The following is a 26128-nucleotide window of genomic DNA, read 5'->3' as shown; positions in this document are numbered from 1 at the left end:
AGCACAATCAAGGTAGCAATGAAGAGCAGTGAATGCTTGGTCTCAGAAGATTGTGAGTGTAGTCAGGGGCCCTCAATGAGTCCACACTCAAACTCACAACATAATTCAGCTTAGACCGTTATAAAAATATTTATTCATTTAGGCCTTCAGAACACACTGAACAATTTAACTAGCAGGTAGTATTGTCACACAACACCTAATAATACAAATATATACGCGCACCAATATGTCAACTTGATATACATCATTAAATTACTTAACCAAGCAGTTGGCTGGCCTTCTAAAGGGCAATTATACTTGTGACTAGTTCCCATTATTCTATGGCATCCGCATTACCTAAGATGTATGGGGCATAGTGCCCAAAAGTCACAGGTTCCAATACAGATTTCGCAGAAGTAGGAGTTCACCTTAAAAGGATGCAATGGGCTTGTGATGGCGATTAGTTTAATACTACTTAAAAGTTCACTAACAATTTACCAGAAGACAGATAAGTTCTCCTCTCTTCCAGACCCAAGGCTAACCCAAGGGCAAGATACTCAGCCAAGGTTCGATGATCAAAGGTATGAGAAGGAGACAAAGGGATTTGGTCCCAATGTTATCCTATGAAGGACCGGGGCAACGGGGACAGTTATGCTTAACTACCCCCTGATGCCGATTTTCCTAGGCATCACAATGGGTCGTCTCGGGGTTACTGCCTTCCATCCTTAGTTCCAGTGAAAGGTGCCCAGCCACTGCAGGTTCGAGGATTCTTCCGGCTGGGTGCAACTGCAAGATGCAATCCCTCTTGATGAAGAAATATGGATTCCAACGATGCAGACAGGCGATGACAAGGCGTCCATTGAAACGCAGTCACAGATACTGCTCCGGGACAGATAGAAAGCTGAAATTCGAGCAAAGGCCTACTTGTTGCACAAGCTGGCGACTACCAACTTTCAGAACTTGAACGTGGAACAGCGATGGTTCTGGCGAGGTAGCCTACGAGAGAGCTGGTCAGTCCCAGGACACTTCTTAAAGCTCTAATAGGTTGGATCCTCGAAAAAGCATTGAGACTAGTTCTTCTCACTAGTCCAAGGGCTGAAGCACCACAGAGGGTCTTCAGGTATCGGGCAGAGGAGCAGGGCTCTGCCAGTACGGACACCGGAGGGGATGCTGGGCCACTTCGGGAGTCTGCTTCGGGTCATCAATAAGCTGTGGTTGTTCAAGGGATTCTTGGCTCCAACGGAGTTCTGAAGAATAGCTGCAGGAGTCCTCCTCTTATTCAGACTCTGAGCTGGAAGCAAGGCCAGGCCCACTATATTTAAGGATCTGCACCGTTCAAACAGCCAGTTTTACATCCACCCCAGTAGCAGACTTTCTGATGCCGGCAATGTCAACTGAGGACGCATGTATGCATGCATGCATGCACGCACACACACTCACCCGCGAAAGCTGCAGCTTTCCCGGGCAAGAATATGACCTTTTAAGGAGGACTTTCCTCATCTGAGAAAGCAGGAAGAAGGCAAAACTACAATATGGCCAAAGAACAAGCGAAAATATTTAGGGCATTACTCACTTTAGTAGCCATATCCGGTAAACATGAATGGGCACACCAGAAATAACACAAGCACAGTAAAAATGTAACTGCTTCCACCAGCTTTTCTTTAGACACACATATGAAAGTAACCAAAAATCCCATGTGTAAAAAGCTAGGGTGCTATAAAAGTAGCTCCATTGCCCTACACTGTAAGGTACTCTGTGTGATGTTAAAAATACAAGAATTCAAAAGGCAAACCAAGTTTTCCAGTCCTGATACTCTGAAGAACTAATCGGTTTCCCCACAACACATGAGCAAAATACAAGGAAGTGAAGCTGAAGTCAGCACAGGATCAAAAACAGAGCAAAAAGAATAGGGTTCCATAGGAAACTATGGAGAGAAAGTTGCAAAAAGAAAATCTTTCCTAACAGTCTAAATACCAACACAAAACCTATTCCTCTGTGTCCTTGTCACCTCTGGGACACCCTAGTCTACAAATAGATTAGTTTTAGTGACATTTCTGTTAGCTACCACATTTGGAACATTGCATTTTTTTTTTACAATAATTTTTTATTTGTATTATTTTTTTGATATCCCAAATGGGAAGATGAAAAACAGCACAGAATACAACAATACAAGAAACAGTGTCAACAAAGGTATTTCACCATTCTCCCCTGCCCACCATGCCGCAGGTGCAATCGCATCCCGATACAGCATATCCCATGTAAAGGGCTCATGTCACTCAGGTACAAAAAATCATGTACAATAAAGGAGGAAAAGAAGAAAAGAGAAAAAAGGGCGAGAATATAAGGACAAAGCATTCGACTGGATCACCTCGTATCATTGCTGAATGGGTGGGAAATGTTCTGCAACCGCCCTAGAGCAGCCCAAACTCAGTGAATGGCCTCCCGTAGCACCTCGAGCAATTTGAACCTAACTTCCAGTATATTGTCTTACAAATTATGACCATTCCTTTTCCATCGAAGAGCTTCCACCATGTATAGACACTATAATGGACTCCAATAAGTGAATCTTCTTGACCTTGGAGACCCATTCCCTTTCGGACGGAAGGTACGCCCTCTTCCAGTAGATCCCTAGTCAGGCTCTTGCTGCCAACAACAAATGGTATGCCATATGCGATGGGACCCTCAATCCCTCATTGTCACCTTACAAGCAAAATAGTAATAATATAGGGTCGAGCACTCTGTCAACGCCATCCAGCCCGTTAATCCAGCCAAGGACCTCCTTCCAAAATGTTCTCACCCTATCGTAAGACCACCACATGTGCCAATATGTTGCTCGGTCCCCACAACTGCACCAACAACATGGGCTTACTGATGAAAACCTTTTTGATAGCCTCACCGGATCGTACTGCCAGCTATGCAACAATTTCACCCCATGCAAGTTATACTGACAGGCTATCGAGGTCTTATGAGCCCCCCTAAACATCCTCTTCCATAGAGTCTCATCTGTGTCCCTATTCAAATCTCTTTGCCCGCTTAGTTTCAAGTACTCTCCAGTGTTTCCCCTTAATAATATCAGTGCAGCATATAAACTTGATATCAATCCCTTGATGCACTTGTATGCGTCTAGAACCCTTTCCGTCAGTGTCAGATCCCTTTATAGAGCTAACTGCCACTTTGGAGAGGTGAGAACACCCTTCAGCTGCAAGCATAACCCTAAGGACAAAGAGGCCACGAATTTGGAAAAAATCCTAAATAACATGGACTATGAGGTAATCAATACAAAGCCCACTACTGCAAATGGTAACCAATTAGACTGGATCATTACACACAATTTGGAAACACGTATGAAAGAGACGACGCAATGTATTTGGTTGGACAATTTCAAAGTGTCTTTAGCAGTCCACTTCAAAGCTCCTCACTTGAAGACCAGTAATGAGCATAAAAAAATACAAAACAGGAACTACAAGAAAGTAGGGCCTGCCCAACTAGAACAATGCATAAGCAAGGTTCTGGGGGGATATTAAAGAAGGAGACACATGCGAGGAAATTACTCGCACATACCTTTCGTATACACAAACATTTGTGGATCAATTAGCACCCAAACTGGTGTGAGAAAATAAACACCAGATGTGGTTTAGTCCAGAGCTCAAAGATCTAAAAAGAGGAAAAGGAGTAGGTGGCTAAAAGAACCTTTGTCACTTAATAAGGTACATTGGAAGGTATCAGAGAGATGCTATAAAATGGGCATTGTGAAAGCAAAACATTTTTTTACAATGACCAAATCACAACAGCAGACAACGCCGTTAGCAAGCTGTTTGAAATCCTTAAATCTATGGAAAAACCAAAGGCCATTTCTCCTCCCTTTCTTCCATCCCAGGAGGACTGCGATAGGGTGCAAAAGGCTTTCGTCAATAAAATAAAGAAGGCAATGGATTCAATAACGACAGCACAAGTCATATCTAAAGACCAGCTTGACCCGGTAATCCCAGATAAAGCACAGATGCACTCAACATTTTTTTTCCTTCCACACCATCACCACAGAGGATATGGTAAAAGTATTGACGGCTATGAGACCAACTTCCTGTGCAGAAAATATTCCTCCCCCTGAATTAATACTGGATAACAAAGAAATGTTTGCACCATTGTTGGTGAGGATAGTTAATGCGTCCTTTAGAGACTGCGTTACACCAGAAAATATCAAGACAGTCACTATCACTCCATTAGTGAAGAAACCAGGTCTGGACCAAAAGGACCCATGCAATATGCGCCTTTTCACCAACTGTAATTTCATCCTTAAAATCTTAGATAAAGTGGCAACGACCCAGTTGTAAACGTGCATCAAGGCTAATGATATCTAGCACACTAGACCGACAGGTTTTAGGGCGGCCCACAGCTATGCTAACAGCTATGCTGGATTTACAAACGCACATGAGAAGCATCATGGACAAAGGCAAAACCAGCCTACTCGTGCTGTTAGGTGTGGCTTTCGACCTCCTGGACCATCAGCAGCTCCAATGGGCACTAGAGGAGGTGGCAAACTGTTCTAAAGAGGCCACTGGATTTCTGACAGGAAGAAAGGCCAAATTTCACTGGGGAGAAAAATTCTCGGAAGAAACCCCCATTTATTGTGGGGTACCACACGGTGCTAGCCTGTCACCCCTTCTTTTTAATATCTACCCAAGCGTCTCTGCATTGTACTCTATAAGATCGGAGCCTTTTTCACAAACTATGCAGATGACACCGAGCTAGTGATGGAACTATAAGTGGCAGTTACATGAATGACAGCACCAGGATGACTGCGCTATATAATGTTATCGAAGCTTGGATGAAAGAAAATTGGATGTGTCTCAATGGAAGCAAAACAGAGATGATGATCTTAGGATCTCACCATGCCAGAGCTAAACTAAGCCCGGATTACGAATCATTTAAAATTAAAGACTCAGTAATCTCTGTGGCAGAGAAGGTAAAAACACTTGGCCTGTTTCTTGGAAGCTTTTATGGGGGCTTAAGCGCAGGTAATGTACCTAAATAAAAACTGTTCGTACTACCTATGGCTACTCAAGACCATTCACCCATGCCTGAGCGAAGAAAATTGCACAGCCGTTGCAAGGACTACCATTTTATCCCAGCTGGATTATGTTAATGCCCTTCTGCTAGGAGCTAACAAAGGATGCATAGCAAAATGCCAAACTATTCAAAATGGCGCAGTTAGAATAGTAATGAGAAAATCAAGAAGGGAACACATCACGGCAGACAGAGTGTCCCTACACTGTCTATCCATGGAAGACCAGATCTAGTTCAAAACCATGACCATAGTCCACAGAAGTCTCTATGGGAATGCCCCCGCTTATCTTAAAGATTGGATTAGTCATTATGTACCCAGGCGATCTTTGAGATCAGAAAACCTGAGACTGATTACATGCCCACCTCACAAGCTTTCAAATGGCTGGGTAAGGTGTTCCCAGTGTTAGCAGCACAAAGATGGAACAACTTACAATTAAGACTCAGACTGGAACCCAACTACTTGAGTTTTAAAAAAAACTTGGAAGACTTTGTTATTCAAGTAAATGTAACGACCCTGCCTGTTAGTACTCAGTAAACTTTGTATGCGTTCTTGTCTCACTGGTTATGTTTTTATCGGTGGTTGTTCTATGTTTTATGTCTGCGCCCCAATGGCCGCGGGATTTCGGCGCATTACAAACTAATAAATAAAATGAATAAAATAAATAAGAAAACCAAGAGTTTCCCAATGTGTAGCGATTCCTCCAATTCTTGAATAGTGATGTACTTCCCCTTCACCCACAGTTGGCAACCCTCTCAAGGCCTGGTTCAAACCATCGCTGGAATCTCAATGGATCTGGGATCTCATCTGTAATAGGGGAAGCCCACAAGTGACTCAGTGGAGACAGCCATGTGGTGACACTCTTCATTCCTGGCTACTCGCTCCATATATCCCAGATCATTCCCAGAATGCCATTATCCTTAATTCTCTTCAGAATCTTCTTCTTGGGGACCCATATCCATTCCCCACCGTTACAGGCCTCCTATGGTCATTTTCCAAGTATACCCATTGTTTATCTTGGTCCATCCGTAGATGAGGCACCAACACCCTCAGTTGCGAGGCCCTGTAATACAGCGTCAAATATGGGACATCTGCTCCCCCTAGCTCCTGAGGGAGTACCAATGTATCATAGGCAACGCTCTGCATTCTACCTTGCCAGAGGAACCCGGCCATGCACCCCCTAACACTACTGCAGGCACTCTAATCGGTAGCATCTGAAACCAATAAAGGACCCTCTGGCGGAGGTTCATCTTAAGCGCATTAAAACGCCCCATCCATGGAAGGGTGTGCTTGCACCAAGAAGCTATTTCACAATAGAGTTTAGAAACTAGGGGTGGGGGGTGTGTTTACAGTATATAAATCATCCAGGGATCTTGACACCAACACTACCAAATATGTAATACTGTCCCGTTGGATATCCAGTGCCCGTGATTGAAGTGACCCCACTTCCCTCTCTATGTCCCCATCAAAGGGAAACAATATACACTATGACTGATTAACTTTAAACCGGAAGAGGGCACTGCATTCCTCAGTCAGTTCAAACACGACGGGATCCGATGTAAGAGGATTGCTCAAGTGTAGGAGTATGTCGTGGCATACACCCCCAATTTAAATTACGTTTCCCCCACACATAGGCCTTCAATCCTGGAGGATTTTCTTATTTTCTCAACAAGAGGTTAGATAGAGCCAAAACGCAAAGGAGAAAGAGAGCACTCCTGTCTTGTCTTTCTCTGTAACCTGAATTCCCTCGAGACCATCCCATTTATTTATTTATTTGCATTTATAAAGTGCACAACAGCCCTCGGGCATCGCAGCACTGTTACAGAAGGCTTACTTAGTTACATAAGTGCTTGCGAAAACAAACATACATACATGTTGCATAACCCCATGTTGCAGGGGGGGGGGCAGCTTACTTGGTTACAAAAGACATAAAGTTTGCCTAACCCTATTTTGCAGGGCGGCAGCAGCATACAATGCAGTCAATTTAGGTAGCACCAACATGTTGCCCAACCCCATGTTGCAGGGCGGCAGCAGCATACAAATGCATAAAGACAGTTTAGGTGGGCGTGGCTTGGAGGAGAGTGAAAAGGAGGGGGAAGAACAGCGTGCGGGGGTGAGGGGCACACGCAGCACACAGGTGACCATAGAGGTGTGGGGGGCACACGTACCACACAGGTGACCATAAGGGAGAGGTGGGCACACAAAGCACACAGGCGGCTATAGAGGGGGGTGGCAGCACACAGTGACCATAGGAAGTGTGGGGGCACACGTAGCACACAGGTGACCATAAAGGGTGTGGGGGCACACGCAGCACACAGGCGACCATAGCGTACTTGTAGTGGACAGGTAGCTGAAGGGCCTTGGAGGGAGGGCCGGCCGGCCAAGCTTGCCGGCTCTCCCATAGGCCAGAATAAACTTAACCCCAGCCAATCAGGGCCAAACAGCAAAAAACAGCCCGGGCACTCTGATGCATGCGGGCTGGCCATCTTGGAATGGCAGTGCAGGACCCCCAAACACTGAGGAAAACAAAACGGTGGAAAGTATGTGCTTAAATCGGGCAGTATTTCCCAAGGGCAGCGTGAATCCGCTGCTCCAGCGCAGTATTTTACTGCCACCTGCGCACTGGGGCCAACATAGATCGCTCTGATACCATTGAGGACCTTATTTCCAAATTTACTTAGGACTGCGTAGAGGAAGTCTTATCCCTAATCTTAATTTTAACCTCTAGGCTACTTTAAGCTAATCGCACAAAAATTCCAAACAGTGACCAACACAAGAATCTAAATGCTAGTCTCAAATGTCCAACCAAAAGCTAATCAAAATGAATAGGAAGGCTCCTTCAGGAGTTACTCACAACCTGGACTTTGATTGAGTCTCTGCTTTCTATCTGCTTCTTAGAGCCTCTTGTGGGTGTATCACCGCTTTCTCTTCTTCAAGCTTATCTTGGATTGATTTTCACTGTTGGAAGGCTTCTCCCCGCCTTTGGGATTCCCTTGTTCTTGGAAGATTTGCTCACTCCTAGTCCTTTATCTTGTCAGTATTTTCAACAGGTGCCTCCTGGACTCTGGCTTTTAGATTTACAACAGGTACCTCTCATAGACCTTGTTTTTTCAGAATTCTAGCCATGTCACTCTTGGACCTTGACTTTAATGGATTACCCTTCCCCCCTTTTAGGGTGCTTTATAGGCAGTCTGTATTCTCTTGCCCACCTGCCATGAACCTCTGTCCTCTACTTTTCTTCCCCCGGGTCTTGCTGAGTGAATTGCTCAGGTTCCCACTCTCCAGTTCACTCATAGACTGGTGAGTGGATGGTATACCATACTGATCAGCCATCCTTCGCTAGGACTTCCAAGGCTTTGCAGCGCTTCACTTACCCTTCCAATCTTGCCAGAATTGCAGTGCCTTCCTCGAGGCAGCAATCCTTTCAGCTTTCTTCTCTGTAGCAGCCTCCCTTGTAGCAATGGAGCATCAACAGATACATCTGCTTGCTCTGGGTCCAAGGTACGAAATTAGGTTGTTACCAGCTGTTTTTATACCCAGTGGAGTATTTTCTACAAGTGATTCTGATTGAATATACCCCACAGACTATTGTATCCCGGGGATTGGTTATTTCTTCCTAGAGTGTCAACTCTCCTTAATTCTTAATAATTGGTTAATGGCAGTGATAGGTATGTTAGGTAAGCTTTTCTATTGGAATGCAATAGGGACTGCAAGTTTCATAACTATCTACAGCAGGTGGAGCTATCTTGGAATTTCTCTCATGGCATTTTAAAGTCTCTGCAGCGTTCCAACTTTTTTTCTGGTGAATTCAATGTGTTATGGGTGCTGGCCCACATGGTGACACATGCCCAGAGTTCTGGTTCTGATCAAGTAAGCCACTCTTCCTTGGTTCTGAATTCCAGTACAATGAATGGCCTGCTATTGGTGATGTATTCTGGGAGTTGAGTTTTCCCTGGTCTTAGGCTGCCCCGGGCGGTCCTTGAGCACTGGATACCACATATATGTGGGGAGGATGTATGGCTAATGAGCAGTTACTTTTTTCCTTTGAATTTATTTGCTTTTTTTTTCCTTTATAGAATGTAGGTGGAGACCTCCCGCACTGCCTCAACTACGCCTAACCGTCACCCCCATCAATATTGCCTAACCCCAAATTACCATCTACAATTTTGAGCCAAAAACGAAGCAGAAAAATGTGAAAGTAGTTCAACCAAAAATAGAACTACTGTTTGTGGGGATACTGCAGGGTCCCCACAGGATCGTGTGGGACCGCAGGATCCCTCCTCATCCATTCTTTGAATTCCCTATTGGTTAGGAGCTGGCTGAACTCACAACGAGCATGAGCAGCTCCTCCAACTCACCACAGAAAATCAGGTTTGGAAAGTCTTTAAAAGCTCACTGTCCCTCATGAGGTCGTAATCCTACTTGTTGGGATCAACAGCAAATTCTTTGGTCCTTACTATACCAAAGCTGCATTTCCTAACTTGGGGTAGATTCATATTTGTAATGGCTAAACTGGTCTTAATATCTTAATTGGAAATGGTGGGAGAGATCAACAGGTTTCAGATTAGCTGCATTGTAGATCAGTCCTAGTGATACACGGCCATATAGGGTAATTTCATGACCCATTGTCAAAGATGGGGCCAGTATCATACATTGGACCTTTGTACAGTAGGGATCAGTAGGGTGCCTCTGCAATGGCAGTCCAAGTCAATGCAACCTCATGGTTCGCTTTCTTCACTAATTAACAACTGCTGGCTGTCCATGCTCTGTTCCTACCTAGATGGCAGTTCCCATGTTCCGGTGCACCAAATATCATCATGCATGGAGGACTGCTGTGGGGCAACTAGGGATGCTGGTGGTGGTGTAGTTCTGTGCAGCCATCTGCTCAATAGAATTTTGGTGTTGCAGATACCTGGCAGAGCTTCACCATTTCAACAGTTCTTGGGTGAGTACAGAGATCAGTTAAGTTTAGCCATGAATACTCTTCGGTTGGGTTTTGTCTTCCATACTGTGGCACTTATTCCCAAGTATATAAAGAAAGGATGCAGCACTTGGGGCTGAGGGGATAACTCTGCTAAAATCAGTAACTTGTCCAAAGAAATTGTTAGTCACAACTTCAAAAAGCTAAAGTCGGCTGACTTGGAAGAGTGCCTAACGAGCATCATGTCCAGCACATCTGACAGGGATGGCCTAGTGTCCACCTATAACAGCTTAATTATAGGACTACTTGATAGAAATGCCCCTTTTAAAGCAAAGTCAGTGAGGGAGAATGTAGGCCATCTTTAGAACTTGTAACATTAAAAAAGACTAAAAGAGAACTAGAATCAAAATGGCTGAAAAATCCTCCAGAGGCTATTAAAATTGCCTGGAAAAACCATGTAAAACATTATCATCTCCACAAAAACGAACTTCTTGGACAAACAAATCAAGGATGCTCCAAACAATTCCAGGAAGTTGTTCGAGATCTTAAAATCTATGGAATCATCCAACTCGCAATCCCTTTAAAGTGGCAAAAGCACGTGATGAGATCAAAAATTACCTAACTACCTTTCCTGCTGTAACTGATGGGGATGACCCTCTTCCCATAAAACTGGATCTTCCCAAATTTAGTTTCTCTCCCGTTTCTCATGCAGACATGGAAAGAACACTTGAGTCTTTACGTCCAGCTCTGTGTCTGGGAAGCATCTTCCCCCGAAACGTGTTCTAGAGCATAAAAAAGTATTTGCCACATTCCTGACCCGTTTGGTTAATGCATCCTTTCGAGACAATAATGTACCTGCATCCAGTCTGACACCTCTCTGGTTAAAAAAAAATAAAAATGGGTCTGGACCCGAAGGTGGCCTCAAATCTATGGCCTATATAAGGTTTGGCCTTCTGAAGATTTTGGACAAAATGGCCACCTCTCACCTCTTCATAGAGTGAAACATGCGCCTTCACAGCCATCAGTCAGGGTTTGGACCGGTACATAGTACTGAAACTGCTCTTATTGACTTGTAAACTCACATACTACGCATTCTAGAGAAAGGGAAGACTGACCTCTTATTCTTACCCGACCTATCAGCAGCATTTGATCTCTTAGATCACGAATGCCTGATTAACACCGTGGGGGGGCCTGGGCAACTGCAGCAATGACGCAATGTCCTGGGTTAAATCTTTTCTGTCCCATCGCCAATCCAGCATTTATTGGGGAGACTCCTTGTCACCACCAGAACCCATCACCTGAGGTGTCCCCTAGGTGGCATGCATGTCTCGTACTCTTAATATTTACATCAAACCTCTTTGTACACTACTAGAGGAAAAAGGATCTTCTTTACAAACTACGCCAATGACAAGCAACTCGTTGTCGAGTTTAGAGGAAGTTACGAAACTTACAGGGCCAATGTCGAAGATCAATATCATCTGGTAGAACGATGGATGACAAACAACTGGCTGTGTCTGAACGGGAATAAAACTGAACTTTTGATTTTCAGTTCTAGCCAATCAAGCTCTAAACTGCATCTGGATTATCAAAGCTTTAAGATTCTGAACAACAAGATTCTTGTTCTTAATGAGGTTAAAACACTTGACGCGGGCTCTAGATAGATTCCAAGTGTCGAGACTCAAGTTACACAAATGGCCAAGACCTGTGCCTATCATCTCAGACTGCTACGTAACATCTGCCCCTTTTTCTCCAAGAACAACTGTGCCAGAATAGTGAGGGCTACCATTCATCTTGTGTAGACTATTGTAATGCCCTGCTGATTTGACCTAATAAGTAATGTCTTCAAAAATGTCAGGTCATCCAAAATGATGCACTACCCAATATTAAGGGAATGCCGAGGAGAGAGCATATCTCCAATCATAGGAGAGATTTACATTGGCTCCCGGTTCATGCACAAATTCATTTCAAGTCGACTATGCTAGTCCACAGGTGCCTATATGGTGAGGCTCCTGGTTATTTTAAATCGCTAATCTCAAGCTATACCCCAGCCAGAACCCTCCACTCTTCTGATCTGGCTCTGGATAAATTTGGAGGATTTAAACGCAAGAATGGTTTGGGCAGCTCCTTTCCAATCTGTGCGGCAAACATTTGGAACTCGCTTCCACTGAGTATTAGACAAGAGTGCCCTTCCTCTCTTTCCTTCCCATCAGGTCAGGGCATATTCCATTCTTTCTGTTCGGTCCACTGTGTTAATGTGCGCTCCGATGCCTGCAGGCTACTGGCGCGTTATAAGTAAATAAAATATATATTTTTTGAAACATGTTAACCTCGAGTCTGGCTCCTTCTTCTGTTTTGCCACTCTCCCTTTTGGCTTGGATTGTTTGGTTAGGTTTCCTGGGACTTGGAGAAGCGTACACCTTACTTTAACACAATATCCTGACACTTTGGGACACAAGTATCCTATCCTGGCATTTTGTTCATTGAGTTCCACCGCTAAAATTACACATTTTACTTTAGTATTGTACATAAAAGGGTATTAAAATGGATTGAAAATTTGAGGTTATAGATCGCTAGATTCATTTCTTAAAATGTTGCGGTAAGCCGAAAATCGAACTTCTACTCCACTGTGTTTTACTACAATGTCACATTTAGTTACTAGTCAGATATTCCTATGCTGGCATTTTCAAGCATTATTCATGGTTAATCAATGTTTGTTTCTACCAAATTATTTCCTTTTTCAATATTCCCTGATTTCAAATTGTTAGGTAAACATTTATTATGAAATCGTAACATCGTTTTTCCCAGCATTTGAATTAATGACTTTACCACTAAGTACATCTCAGCAATGTCTGTTAATGTTACTGACATACCAAAATGTAAATATATTTTTTGTGGATACAGCTAAATGCCCTTTTCCTATTGTGAATTTCACTGCCCTTCTTGAAATGTTCCAATTGGCATATTTATTATGAATGTCCTTACCGTGGAAATACAAGAAACTACGTTCACCTTAGTGAGTTGAGACTAACTATTAACAGCTGTGGTGCCTCCCTGTGTTTGTCCAAACACAATCCATGGCAGTCACTCCTTGTGACCTGGTTTATGCAACCCCACCTTACGCAACGCCACATAACACGATGAAGGTATCAATAACTTTTTGTCTTAACTGTTAACATGGAGTTGCCCCAACAAAGTAAGTCTGGAATAATATGGAATGGTAGTGTGCATTGATTGTATACATATATAGAGTCAGCAACTCGTAGGACAACTGGTGCCACTTGTTAAGTCACCTGTTTTGATTTCAATGGAAACATCTCCTTAACATGCAAGTTAGTTAATGAGAATGAGCTGTAGTTATGCCATCTGACTGAACTACAGTCATCCATCTTAGTGCACTTAAGTATCTTGTAAATAAACACACCATCTCCAGAGACACATGTGCATTAAACAGCAAAGCGAATGTCCATCTGTAAATCCTAAGCTTCAGGAAATGCCAGGCATTCAAAGCAAGGCTTCATAGAATGTACCCCAAAAATCTGTACTGCACATCTCTGTCTACCACAGTCTTATTCTGTGGCAGAAAGATCTCAGACCCCTCCCTATAAGCAAGCACTTCATCAAGGTTTAACCTTACTAAAGTATGTACCTGTGCAAAGTTTGACACTACCCAAATTGTCCACTTGATCCCTTAAATGTTTGTAAGTCTTTAAATGGCATATCATTCCCATCTATTCTTTCGGAGCTGGCAGATATTCATGTTACCAAACATAATGACCATCCCCACTTTACAGCACACACAGGTGTAATGCAATTTGCCCAAATTTCACTGCAAGAAGTGTTCAGACGTATAAGTATCCTGGATGAGGCATGTGCAATCAACACTTGTGTCCTTTCACTGTTTGTATAGCTTTGACTGAGCATCTTTGATATCTTCCAAACCCTGAGATAAGAGATTCTACTTTTCCCCTGTTTATTTGCTCATTTGTATGGTAATCCGGTGATTATCACCCTAATACCTGTTATGTTGTCCACTCTAGATCAGCCTATATGAAGCTTCAGTTTTTGTGAGTGGTCTACCACCATCCACCAATAGGTCACTCAATGTTTACCGCCTGTATGTACTAAATATTATTCATGTGCATGGTTCTCATTGGGATATATTTTTTTAGAATCTATATTCTGACAAGGGACTTCAGGCTTTCATCTGTAACCATGATAGTGTTGCTATTGCACCACTTTCTCTTGGGTTCTTGCCGCTGTGTACAGTGCTCTGCCCCAGCAGCATTTAGTCTGTGCTCTATAAAAGCAACATCTATACATTGATCGGAATCGATATCTGGCAGTCCAATTTAGAGTTCTACCCATATCATTGACAGGTTTAAAGAAACAACTATTGACCAAATAAGACCAGTCATCGGCTTAACTAATTAATAAAAGCAATGCAGGCAATGGATCTTTTTGAAATATGATTGTCTCCTTGTACTGGCCTTTTGTTTTTGTGTGCTCTGCTCAAGAATATTGAATTTTAAACTGGACTTGTTCAAATGTTATGGTCAAGTAAGCATTGCATTTCCTAACCTTTGTCAACTAGTAACTAGTCTTTGAGATGAATGGCTTGTATATGTAAAATGTTTCCATTTAAGGAATTCTGCTCAATTTTTGTCAAAATATTTCCATAGTTGAAACCAATTTTATAACTCATCGCTTGTTGAATGTGACATTCATAGTTGCCAAAGAACTTCCATGAAGTGACTTGAGCACATCTGCGTGTTTGTTTCCGAATTTTGGTTTGATTTCAGAACAATTAGGATTAAGAAGCTTGATCCCTTCAAATTGAATTTGTCAAATGTTTTGATTCATGGCATATTTTTATTTTAACGGCTTAATCCCAATTCCTGCTCCTTTCTAATTTTTGCATTTTGGCTTCTAGTCTAAACGAAGAGCTCATGGTGTTTCCCTGGATGCTGTTTATCACAACCTGAACAGGACAATTCTGTACCAGTTCTCAAGGGCACACAGAACGGTCCCTCAGCAAATAACTCTCTTGGAATCCCTTCGACTCTTCACGGTCAACAGGAACATGATTCTGGGACCTGGGAACCATGACCAGGAGTTTGTTGGCTGCCTTTCACACTGCTTATTGAATCTGCATGAGGGAAAGTAAGATTTCATATTTTTAGTGTGGAGCATTTGGAGTATACATTTGCTATCCCTGTAACATTTTTGAAACAGATTAATTATCAATGGGACATCCAGAACTTAAACTGGTATTGGTTTGAATATTTCTTTTACTTTGTATTATTGCACAAAAATATTATAACTGTTTAGCTTTTTCATCTAGCTATAACTTTACTTAAATTTAATTATGGTATATGGGTTATTTATAACACGCTTACTACCCAGAGCACGTTGCCCCTGAGCTTTCCTCCCAAGACTTATTTTATTTGGTTTTATTTGGTAAACATGTTCTAAAAAACTGCTATTGTTTGTTGTTTTGTAGTCATGGGTTTAGAAGATATTTTTCTGAGTTCATAGTTAATTTAACTAAAAAGAGTTTTGTTTTTTTGATTTTAAATAGTGTTTTAATGGGCAGGTTTCCTTTAGCGGTTACCTGATATTACATTACTTTTAATTTAATTAAAATTTAAGTTAATATTATTTTCCTTCTAGTTTGAGAGGAAAGGTATGTGCTCATCTAGTTTTGGGTGTCCATTTTATCGGATATTCTAAGGCAATACTTATTAGCATTGGAATTTCTTTATTTTTTGTCGTTCACCTAGCAACAAGTTTAAAAAAAAATGTTTGCTCCAGTATAACATTGTTTTTCATTACATTATATTTTGCCTGTGTTATTCTAACACCCCAAAACCTCTGTGAATCTAAAGAAATGGTTGTTGCAGGATTGTCTTGCAAGTATACTTGTTTGTTCAAATTGTGATGGCTTCTTGTATATGCTATTTTTCCTGAAAACATTCTGATAATGTGCCTGTGTCAGGAAAACAAAGTAACACCTTTTATGGAGTATTTTATTCCTTTGCGCTCTGTTGTCTAGTTAGCTCTGAATCACAAATATATGTATCAATAGCCTGATAGTTAGACCATGCATATTAAATATGAAAACCTCCAAATACACATTAACAGCAAAGCTACTAAAGTTCAAGTCTGCAACATGCCCTTTGCTATGTCAACAGAACAAAAAGGACTGGGAATATGCAAAGATTACTTTCACCACAAAATGAAAGCTCTGCTCATGCATAAAAGCGAACATGTGTTTCGAATAGTTTAGGGTGACTTTATGAAGTTCAGTAGCTTTTTTTCTGTGCCTCATTTCTTTATTTGTTCCTATCCCTGTCTCCATTCTGACCCTTCAGTACATAAGCCTCAGTTTTGGGTGTTTTTAAGTGAGTGGAAAGGGTAGATATTATTTGTATGGCCTCCAATTTTGGTTGACTCTGTCTTTAACTTGTAATGCTTGTTTTTCTTTAACCATTGGATTCTTTTGCATAATGAATATTCTCATTTTTTCATGTTTTATGGGGAGTTGGTGGCCTGTACACCAGTCACCAAGTTTTTATTTAATTATGTTTTCCTTCTAAATCCCTGCTCAGAGGCATTTAGACATTCATTGCATCATCTTGTCTTATCCCAAAGTTACTGTGATTAATTGACTTATGCCCTGCAGGAGTACAAGGATGAGTTGAGACTAAAGTGCATACTCAGCCCTGACACTTGTGCAAACCAAGAGCCAACACATCATAAAGGTAAAACGGGCACATTCGGGAGATCTATCTCCTTCGCCTTTTGTGGTAATGTGGTCTGAGGGAAGGCTATACTCTCAAGAGGAGTGAGTGTTGTTCAGTAGAAAGTAAAACAGTGAAGTATAACAGTCTGAAATAAAGGAAAGCCCAATGGAGTTTCTATACAAAAATACATAATCTAATCGAGCACACCATGTACAGTAATAACTAACTAGAAACACTGTATAAACCCACCCCTGTAGAAGGTCCACAGAATATGCAAAGATGGGAAAGATGCAGCACTCCGGGTAATGAGACAGGGGCATAAAGGGCAATTAAAAGACCACAGTGTTCAAAACCGTTATGTCTTGAGGTTGCAAAAGGGATTAAAATGACCTGTCAAATCTTTAGGGCTCAAAGATGGACCGGGCGTACAGATATCCTTCAGTAATACCTTTTGTAAATGTCCTGGTGGTTAAACTGTTGAACCCGGCTTCTCTGTGTTCAAGGTTACAGCAGTTGCGACGGTCCAGCGGAAAGCTGGCATTGATTCAGGGTTGAACGGAAGGTCGCTGCTGTCTCGAAGCATCCAGCTGATGTGTGCGAATCGGGCCATCACCAAGTTCAGTCGGTGATCAAAGTTTGACGGAAGCAAGCTGGTTCCAGGATGTGCAGGCGAGCGGACAGATTTATAGGAGCAGAGAAAAATAATCTGGTGCTTTGAACAGTAACTTGAGCATTTCATAGCAGCAGTATTTCATTGGTTCGAGGCGAGAGAACAACCGGCTTCGGCTTGTGTGGAGCAGCGGCGAATAGAATTGAACATCGGTATGGAGATCCATGAACACCGAAAACAGCTTTGAAAGGACCTGGAGGTTCTCTCACCATTGAACACACTCTAATCACGGCTCGCAGCTGGTCGCGTTGAAAACACAGGGATCTTGGCTGTTCAGGCTTTCAGGAGCTGTCCCACTCCAGTGTCTCATGGGCCAAGGTTAGTCCTTTTCTTGGGATCCCAAACATGGGGGAAGCTGACGCACACCTGCAACGCAGTGAGGTCCTAGACAACAGGGTGGCTGGCAGAGATGCAGGTCTTGGTCCAGCAGCAGAGTTAACCCCTAATGGTCCCTGGGAATGGTTAAGGGACAGCTTGCCTCTGTCTTGTATCGCCTGCCTTCACCTCACAACTTGAGGACTTTAGAAAGGACTGCTCTCTCAGAAGAGTCCAGCGAAGTTTTGTTCCAGGGTTGGATTCCAGTGATGACCCCGTCTTTAAAAGGTAAACGTCCAGAAGTGATTTGACTCAAGCTAACCTGCTTTAGGAGTCCAATCCCAGCTCTTGAAATTAGTTGACTTTGCCCTTCTGACATCACACCAAGAGTGCTTTGTGCTAGAGGAAGTTGAGGGAACAGGAAGAAAAGAGAGGCAGAGAGAAATAAGATAGCAGCATCTTCCCAGACCTGTACAGATGGCTCCCTGGCTACATTAACCCGCCTTCTCAATAGAATCAAAGGCCTTTAGAAATGTAGCATCTTGGTGTGAGGCCTAACCCTCTGTGAATGGGTGTGCCCTTTGATTCCCGTTCTTAGTTCAGCTGTCGTGGGGAAAGGGTATTAGCGCCATTACAAAGGAACAAAGAGAGGCAATACCCCAAAGCTACTGTCCTGCCAGTGGGCACAGGAAGCCTTATCTGGACATAATACACATAACTCTTCCACAGCTGAACTGTGCCCACAGAGCTGACACAACTTTGATGTGGCTGGGATAAATAAGATATGCTGATCACCATACCCTAACTCAGATAAGTCGCATTTATACCGTTTTAAGTGCCACCCAGACAGAATCAAGAGTTATGCCGTTTTTGGAACAGGGGTGCATATCTTTAATGCAACCTCTGCACTGCTGAGACTTGGCGGTCACTGCAGCTGTCAAGAGAGCACCTGTGACCTTTGCACCTGCTCTGGGCCACTGGTAGAGCAGGAGCTGCAAATCAGGATACTGCTGCAGAAGGGCACAGTACATGCTCTGTTTGTCCAGGAGCTTATGAAAAGGGAATCTGATCTGCAGATTTCCCTTTCAGAGATGAAATTACCCACATTCTTGTATTAATACAAATTTTAAAAAGCGAGGTCTTCTACACCCTTGGCAGATGGTGATTCTACTCGGCTACATGAATGTAATCCTATGGATATGTATCGCCTGTATCTTTTTATTAATATGTACTATGCTTAAAATGTGTTGGGGAAGGGTGGTATTTGGGAGGCCAGCCTATTTCTTCCCTCGATTTGCATATATCTTTTTTAAAAACAGCTGGATGGTTGGTAGTGAGGGGACTAAAATCTTAGCTTTATTTAAATCTGAATGTCACTTGGCTTCAACTGCATTTGTTTCTAATGCATGTTTTACATTAGTTTGGCTCTAAGCAGTGACCAGTGCAGCCACTCCCTGTTTTCTAGGTCCTTTAATTCTTTTCCCATCTCAGTGCAATTGCTTTTTCCATAGGCACCAACTTCTCTTACTTAATTTATAATTAGAAATTATTGTTTATCCTGTTGGATTAACTCATTAAACAGCTGGCCAATGTTTAGACAAGTAAATTTGGTTGAAAATCCTCTTTCAATTATTTGAGCATTTGTTTCTCATTTTGCCCCCATAGGTCCTTATTTTCATAGTCACAGGTTATTTAAATAAGGTGACACATACATCGTTTACACCAGGCACATTTGTCACCAGGCTCAATATTAATCCGGTTATGTTTTGAGGTGCTTAGAATTGGTTAGGTTTGCAGAAATTGTTAATTGGAAGAAAATAACTTGTGACTGTTCAATATCTGATAAAGCCTCACTTTTTTCATTTTATCCTCTTAATTCTTTGCCTACCATGTTCTGATATTGACTCTTTTCCACTTATTACCCTATAGCACTAAGGTAACTTATGTTGAGTTAGCGAACTTGAGCATCAATCTCCCCTGCACATGCTTTTCTGTGAAAGTAGGATCCATCCGAATACTCTGATATTTTCACTTCATTGAAGGCTACTTTTGTCACCACTCCTTTCTCCCCCTCATATTTCGCGTGACTAAATATTTCAGGGAATGCTAGATTATCGCAGATTGGTGATAAAATGGTGATTTTGAGCACTTGCATTTTCTTCTAGGTATCTGACGATCACTCCCATAGTATCTAAGCATATTTGTTTTATTTTTTTAAATATTGGATTACCAAATGCACTGAAGCCCCTTTGTTAAACTAAAAGCCGAACTCCTCGCCTCAGAGTTGTTAACCTCTTAACGTACCTCTCATCTGCCTTCTAGCTAGCGCTTATCCCCAGCCTCTAACCTGCCTCTGTCCCTCGCCTGTTCCTCCACTCTAGCACTTCATCCATCATGGTCACATCCCTAACAGCTTTCAGTACTGCCTACCTGCACTTAAACATTTCTAATGTTGGTTGTTCTTAATCTATGTATGCCTACTTATGTATTGTCCCCGGTGACTGTTCCATTTACTCCCCTCCGCAACCTCAGAGCGCCATGGTAAATCTCTATTTTTTGGGGGAAGGGAGTATGCCCTTCTATATTAAATATTAAAATAAATACTGGACTCCATAACCCCAGACCCCGAAAGGATCGCTAGTCAACGCTTCATGCCAAAGTTGTTTCGGATCTGGTCCAATTCCGTCCAGCGATTTTCGCTGCGCGGCACAGCAAAATTGACTCTTTTCTCTATGAGAAAATTAATGGGAACTGGGCCGAAACTGCTTTTATTCGTTTTTACAATAACTTTTTTTAATGAATCTGTACCAACATTTCTAGTCGGGGGGGGAGGGGGGAGGGGAGGGGGCTTGTGTACAGAATTGTCTGCAAACTTAACAATTCATGTTTTTGATTTGCTATGGAATTCGCCACTCACCTTAACAATAGTGCGTCGATCCCGCCAATAATATATATTTCTAAGGCTTGTGGATCTGCTTAGAATCACATGCTTTGCTTGGGCCGACATCTAGTGAAAGTTGTGGAGTATTGCACATGAAGTTTTTCGATGTTCGAAAAGGGACGTTGATAGGGCATGACTGTAATACTATCCCTAGTGTGACGTACCCTGTACCCAGGATACTTCACGTACTGAGGTCCCTCTGATTATTTTTTCTGCCATTGTGGATAGTTGTATTCTGGTGCAGCCCATAGTAAAAGCTACTTTTGGAGTTAATTCCATCCTAATTTAAATTGCCGGTTACTGATCGCTCTTCGAGGACGGCTAACCTCCGGAGCCATCTTGACGTCTGATTCCGAACACTGAAACAGACATCAGTTCCGACCTACACCTGGCTTTGGCTTATCAGTAGGGAGAGCGGGCGGACGGATCCCTTCTGTTCAGGAGAAGGCCTGCCCCTACTGCCTTTGTCTGGTTGCCTCTGTGTCCACCTTCCATTATGGAATGTACTGCATTAAAAATTTGCCCCAAGTGCAATAGGAAATTTCCGTGGAAAGAGGCTCACACAGTGTGCAACCACTGCCTTCCACGTGATCACTCTGAGTCCTGCTGCGCGTCGTTCAAACTCTTTAGGCCTAAAACCCTTAAAGAGCACCAAACAAAGCAGTGGGCGACACACGCCATGGTAGAGACAGCTGCAGGGATCTTCAAATCAGATCACAAAGGCTGAGCAGCCGAGAGTCCGAATCGGAGCTCGAAAACATTAGAGGACCAGTTCCTGCATGCCTGTTCCCAGCCTCAAAAGCCAGTCGCAGAGTGCTGCTATGAGGATGGCCCCTGGTGATGACGATGGACACGCACTCACGACTACACATAAGCACACACCCCAAAGCCGTTCCTCGGCGGAGCCATTGACCAAAGGCTGCACGCCGACATTATCATCTCTCAACCTACAGACCCACTGCCAACTATTCCCGCTGTGGTTCCACCTCTGCATCTACCATAAGGCGCTTGTGAAGACACTCTGGCCAAAGGCATGCATAAACCTTGTTTGACGCCTGAGGCGGGGACGCCGAAACAGCCAGCGATAAGCACAAATCTCATTCCCTAACAGAAAAACATCACAAAGTGCATCATGCTCATAGTAATCAGACCCCTGAAGCTTCACAGGACTATGAGCAAGGATCCTCGTCCCTATCCTCAACCCTTCACAAAAAACACCACAGGGAAAGCCCCAAGAATACCCCCAGGGCCGCCGGTCCTGCAGAAGGCCCCCAACGGTGACCCCCAGGGCAACCCCTGAGATGGCAAAGGCCCACCTGGCACAGACCCCCCTGGCACAGACTTAAATCCCTGGTGCATGGACTTGGGCTAAATCTGAAGAAACCATGGGGAAAATCTCCTTTTTTTGTTTACTTCATGAGCAAGTTGCCTAATCCACAGAAATCTGTGGAGCAACCTCCAGGGCCAGTGGGACCTACTCATCACACCTTCATGCCTAGGGAGGCTTCTCAAGGTTCTCAGCAGGGTGACCTGCAGTCAGATCACGCAGACCAAGACATTTAGGTTGTTGACCAGGATGACCCTGCTCTTATCTTTACAGGTCCATCCGACTCCTCAGCAGTTGAGAGCGGTCATACCTCGCCTATTGCAGACCAATTTTTATATTGAGCTCTTTAAGAAGGCAGCTCACCATTTTGGGATACAAACGGAGGAGACCAATCCTGATGGAACTGACTTTGTTGAGGACATCCTCAATGAGAAAAAGCCTGTTAGTCAAGCTATTCCTCACTAGAATCAATCAGGAGGAGGATCTCCCACTCCCTGTCTACCCCCTCACTCACACAGGCAGTGAACCCAAGGATGGAAAAAATATTTAAGCCATCGCCATCCGATCCTCTTTATATCAGAGGACATGTCAAGCTGGATTCTCTGGTGGTTACTACTACCAGGTAGAGAGCTGGTGTTCCACTCTCCACCTCTGAGGCACCTCGAAAATAAGAATGCAAAAGACCCTACATGCTAGGCGAGCGTATCACTACTTCAAATGGATTGTGTTCTCCCACGTATTCCTCATCTATGATCTTTCCAATATCCAGCATTAGATGCTTTGGAAAAAATATTTCGGCAGAGGGGCCTGTGCGTCGATGCAGTCGACTCAATGTCCCTCGAGGGCCTCTGTCTTGAGGATGATGTATTGAAGGTATATATGGAACACGCAGCGCCGGTTGGCTTCATTTCCGTTTTTCTGAGTAAGCTTTCGCTTCGTGAACTACAACGCGCTTCATATTTTACGTTGAGATTGTGAATAAATGTCTTTGTCTTCAGCTGCGACAACCCGAAGACCAGGTTTAAGAAATGCCAAGACTGCGATGCTAAAATGTAGCTGATGGACCCACATTGGGTGTGCTTGTGGTGTCTTTCTTGTGGAGAAAAAGACCTCGACCTGTCAGAAGAGTCAATCGATGACCGGAAAAGCTCTGAAGGAGTGTAAAGAGAAATTGGCGGTGGGTAGACTCCCCAAGAAATCCCCTTAGACAACCCCTCGAAAAAACATTCCTCCGACAAAGCAAGAGATGCCTCTCCTCAACGGAAAAAGACTAAAAGGTCCCAGTCACTGAGTGGCTCTCACCACTAGTCGTCGAGGAAATCGAAGAAAATGCATCATAAACCGCCTATTTAGTCTTCCTCGTCCGACTCTTCTCCATAGAGGAGTATATTTTGCCCGACTAAGGCCTCTGTTTCGGCTGTATGGGAATCATTCAGGCAGGAAATGCTAAACATTTTCGAGAGTTCGAATCCCTCAAATAGGCCATGCTCCTTCTGCGCCTTCTTAAGCCAGTAAGGAAAGATCTCGAGCCAAGTCCTACACGCCCTCGAGCCCAGGACAAAGGCCAGATTCTCATTGAGAGCCGTCGAGGCCTCGACACAATGAAAAGTCATCGAAAAATCTGTCCAGCCATCGAAGTCCATCACGGACAAAGTCCGCGGACAAGTCTAAGTCATCGACACCATTGGTGCCATTTACACCTAAAATGTCTTCATCGAAGACATAGACCCAAAAATCAAATTTGGTTAGGACTCCATCGGCATCTGGCTCAAAGCCATCAACGCCTTTACCAGCCTTTACCAGCAATTCAAAAACCTTTACACCATTGCCTAGAATGGATTTTTTAAATCTCTTACATTCATTTATAAAGACAATGAGCCTACAGATGACAATGATCCACCTTTTGGATTACAATATGGCACTCCTAAAGTTCCTGATAGTTTTATATCAGAGGAATCTAGGTTTTCGGACTTGCATGAGAATTTACAAACATCCAGTGGGGGTGGACAACGCACTAGAGTTGGATTTGGCAAGCCAGAACCAGATGATCACACAGATGCATCTTACATGCATTTAATGATCAGAGTCACTGATTTTATGGGATGGAGCAGGCTTGGCCTCCCTTTCGTGCAGGATGACCTCACAGATCTCCTAGACAAAGGTCCTCAAAGGGATCCAATCCTAGCTTTTCATGTCGCAGTACAAAAGAGAGTAAGTGCAAACTGGGAGGCACCTGAATTGAGTCTGGCAGTCAATAAAAATGTCACAAAAATATAGGCTGTCAAGTAGCTGCTTGTCTAAACGTCCTACCCAAGAAAGCCTGGTGGTGCAAGCAGCAGCTGCTACCACCAAGCAAGCTGCCCGTCACACCATTCCACCAAAAGAGTGATAAGCGTATGGACGCCTGGTCAAGGAAAGTCTTTTCTGCTGGGAGCATGGTCCCAAATCAGCCAACTCTCTACATGTGCCCTTGCAAAATGTACCTTCACCCTATCCTACCATGGTGTCTGAAGATATTCCCGAAGGGGAAGAAAGAGACGGCTTCTTGACCATTGTAAAAGATGGCAAAGTTGCCATGTGTGAGTCTCTACAGTCGGGTTTGGATTCTGCTCACAGTATCAGCAGAGCCATGGTGGTAAGCACTGTGATACGTAGATTTGCGTGGTTAAGGAAGTCTGGATTTGCCTCGGACATGCAGTCTAGACTCCTTAATATGCCTTTTGAAGGCTCTCATCTTTTTGGCAGCAAGGCTGACGAAAGCCTTGATATGCTAAAGACCTTGAAGGCGGCTGTCAAGTCTCTAGGTGCTGCTATCAGGCAGCCTCGGCCCTTTCACCCCAGTGGACCTTTTTGGAGGGGTAGATCCTTTCGCTACTACTCCTCAGTTGGAAGAGCATGAGGAATGACTGGTCAAAGAGGCCAAAGAAGATTCCCTCGTGGTGGACGAGGGAGAGGTGCAAAGCCCGCCCAAGCAGCTGCATCTTTACCATCAGCCGCTGCTTCAGCCACCTCAAAACCTCTGTGAGGTCTTGACTCACGACATCCAGTGGGAGGCAGACTGTCTCAACATCTGAATGAATGGCGGGGTATTACTTCAGATGCTTGGGCATTACAAATCATAGCCCAAGGTTACTGCCTCCCCTTCATTCAGAGACACTGGAATCATCCACCGGGAAGCCATTCGTTAAAGGATCCAGATCTGTTCCATTTGCATGAAATGTTGAGCTTGTTAAAGAAAGGTGCTATAGAGCCAGTATCTGTAACGAAGAGGAACAAAGGATGGTATTCTCCAGATTTCCTATTCCCTAAGAAGGATAGAGGACTGAGACCCATCTTGGACTTGAGATACTTGCGCAAGTACCTCAGGATGGACAAGTTCAAGATCACCACACTTTCTCAGATCCCTCAGGCCCTTCAACTCCAGGATTGGATGGTGTCATTGTATCTTTAGGATGCTGATTTTCATGTGCCAATCCATCTCAAGCACAGAAAGTACCCGAGGTTCGCCTTTGGCAGTTTTCATGATCAGTTTCGAGTTCTGCTGTTACGGCTGACCTCTGCCCGAGGGTTTCCACCAAACTGATGGCGGTGGTGGCAGTGAGTCTCAGGAGAGGAGGGATACACATCTACCCCTACCTGTACAATTGGCTGATCAGGGCGCCTTCTGCCGAACAAGTCCTGGATCATCTCAACGTGACATGCCACTCTCGCCACAGACTGGGCTTCTCCCTCAATTAGAAGAAGTCTCATATGATACCATCTCAAAAACGCCAATTCATCTGGGCTGTACTGGATACATCCTTGGGAAAGAATACGCCACTCGAAATGAGGGCTCGCAGATGGTCCCCAAATTTCAGAGTGCCCAGCGTCTCCCGGCCTTCGACTTCTTGAGGTTGCTTGGCCTCATGGCATCCTGCATTTTCCTGGTGCCATAGGCTCACTTGAGAAAGAGATCCCTCCAATGGACTCTCAGGACACAGTGGTTTCAATTATCTGGCAACATGTTGGACCTACTTTTAGGTTCCAAACAGGGTCGCACAGGATCTCCTGTGGTGAGCCTGCAAGGACAACACTCGGAAGTGAGAACCTTTTTGGCAACCATGGCCGGAGATAACGGTAGTGACCCAATGGGTGGGGAGCTCAGACCAACGATCTGACAATAAGCGTCGT

The 26128-nt window shown here is 43.7% G+C and overlaps 1 protein-coding gene across 5 annotated transcripts in view; it reads left to right on the top strand.

Moving 5' to 3' along the window:
* The window catches only part of WDFY3 (WD repeat and FYVE domain containing 3), a 2538776-nt gene that overhangs the window by 1556637 nt on the left and 956011 nt on the right, over positions 1 to 26128 (top strand). For all 5 annotated transcript variants that reach the window (XM_069630405.1, XM_069630406.1, XM_069630403.1 and 2 more), the window contains one exon: positions 14893 to 15122. In XM_069630405.1, the coding sequence (XP_069486506.1) occupies positions 14893 to 15122 (230 nt within the window). The remainder of the gene's footprint in view (positions 1 to 14892; positions 15123 to 26128) is intronic.

Source organism: Ambystoma mexicanum, chromosome 6q (genome assembly GCF_040938575.1).
Source record: "Ambystoma mexicanum isolate Mex_15411 chromosome 6q, UKY_AmexF1_1, whole genome shotgun sequence".
NCBI lineage: Eukaryota > Metazoa > Chordata > Amphibia > Caudata > Ambystomatidae > Ambystoma > Ambystoma mexicanum.
This window is presented reverse-complemented; position numbering and strand designations above follow the sequence as displayed.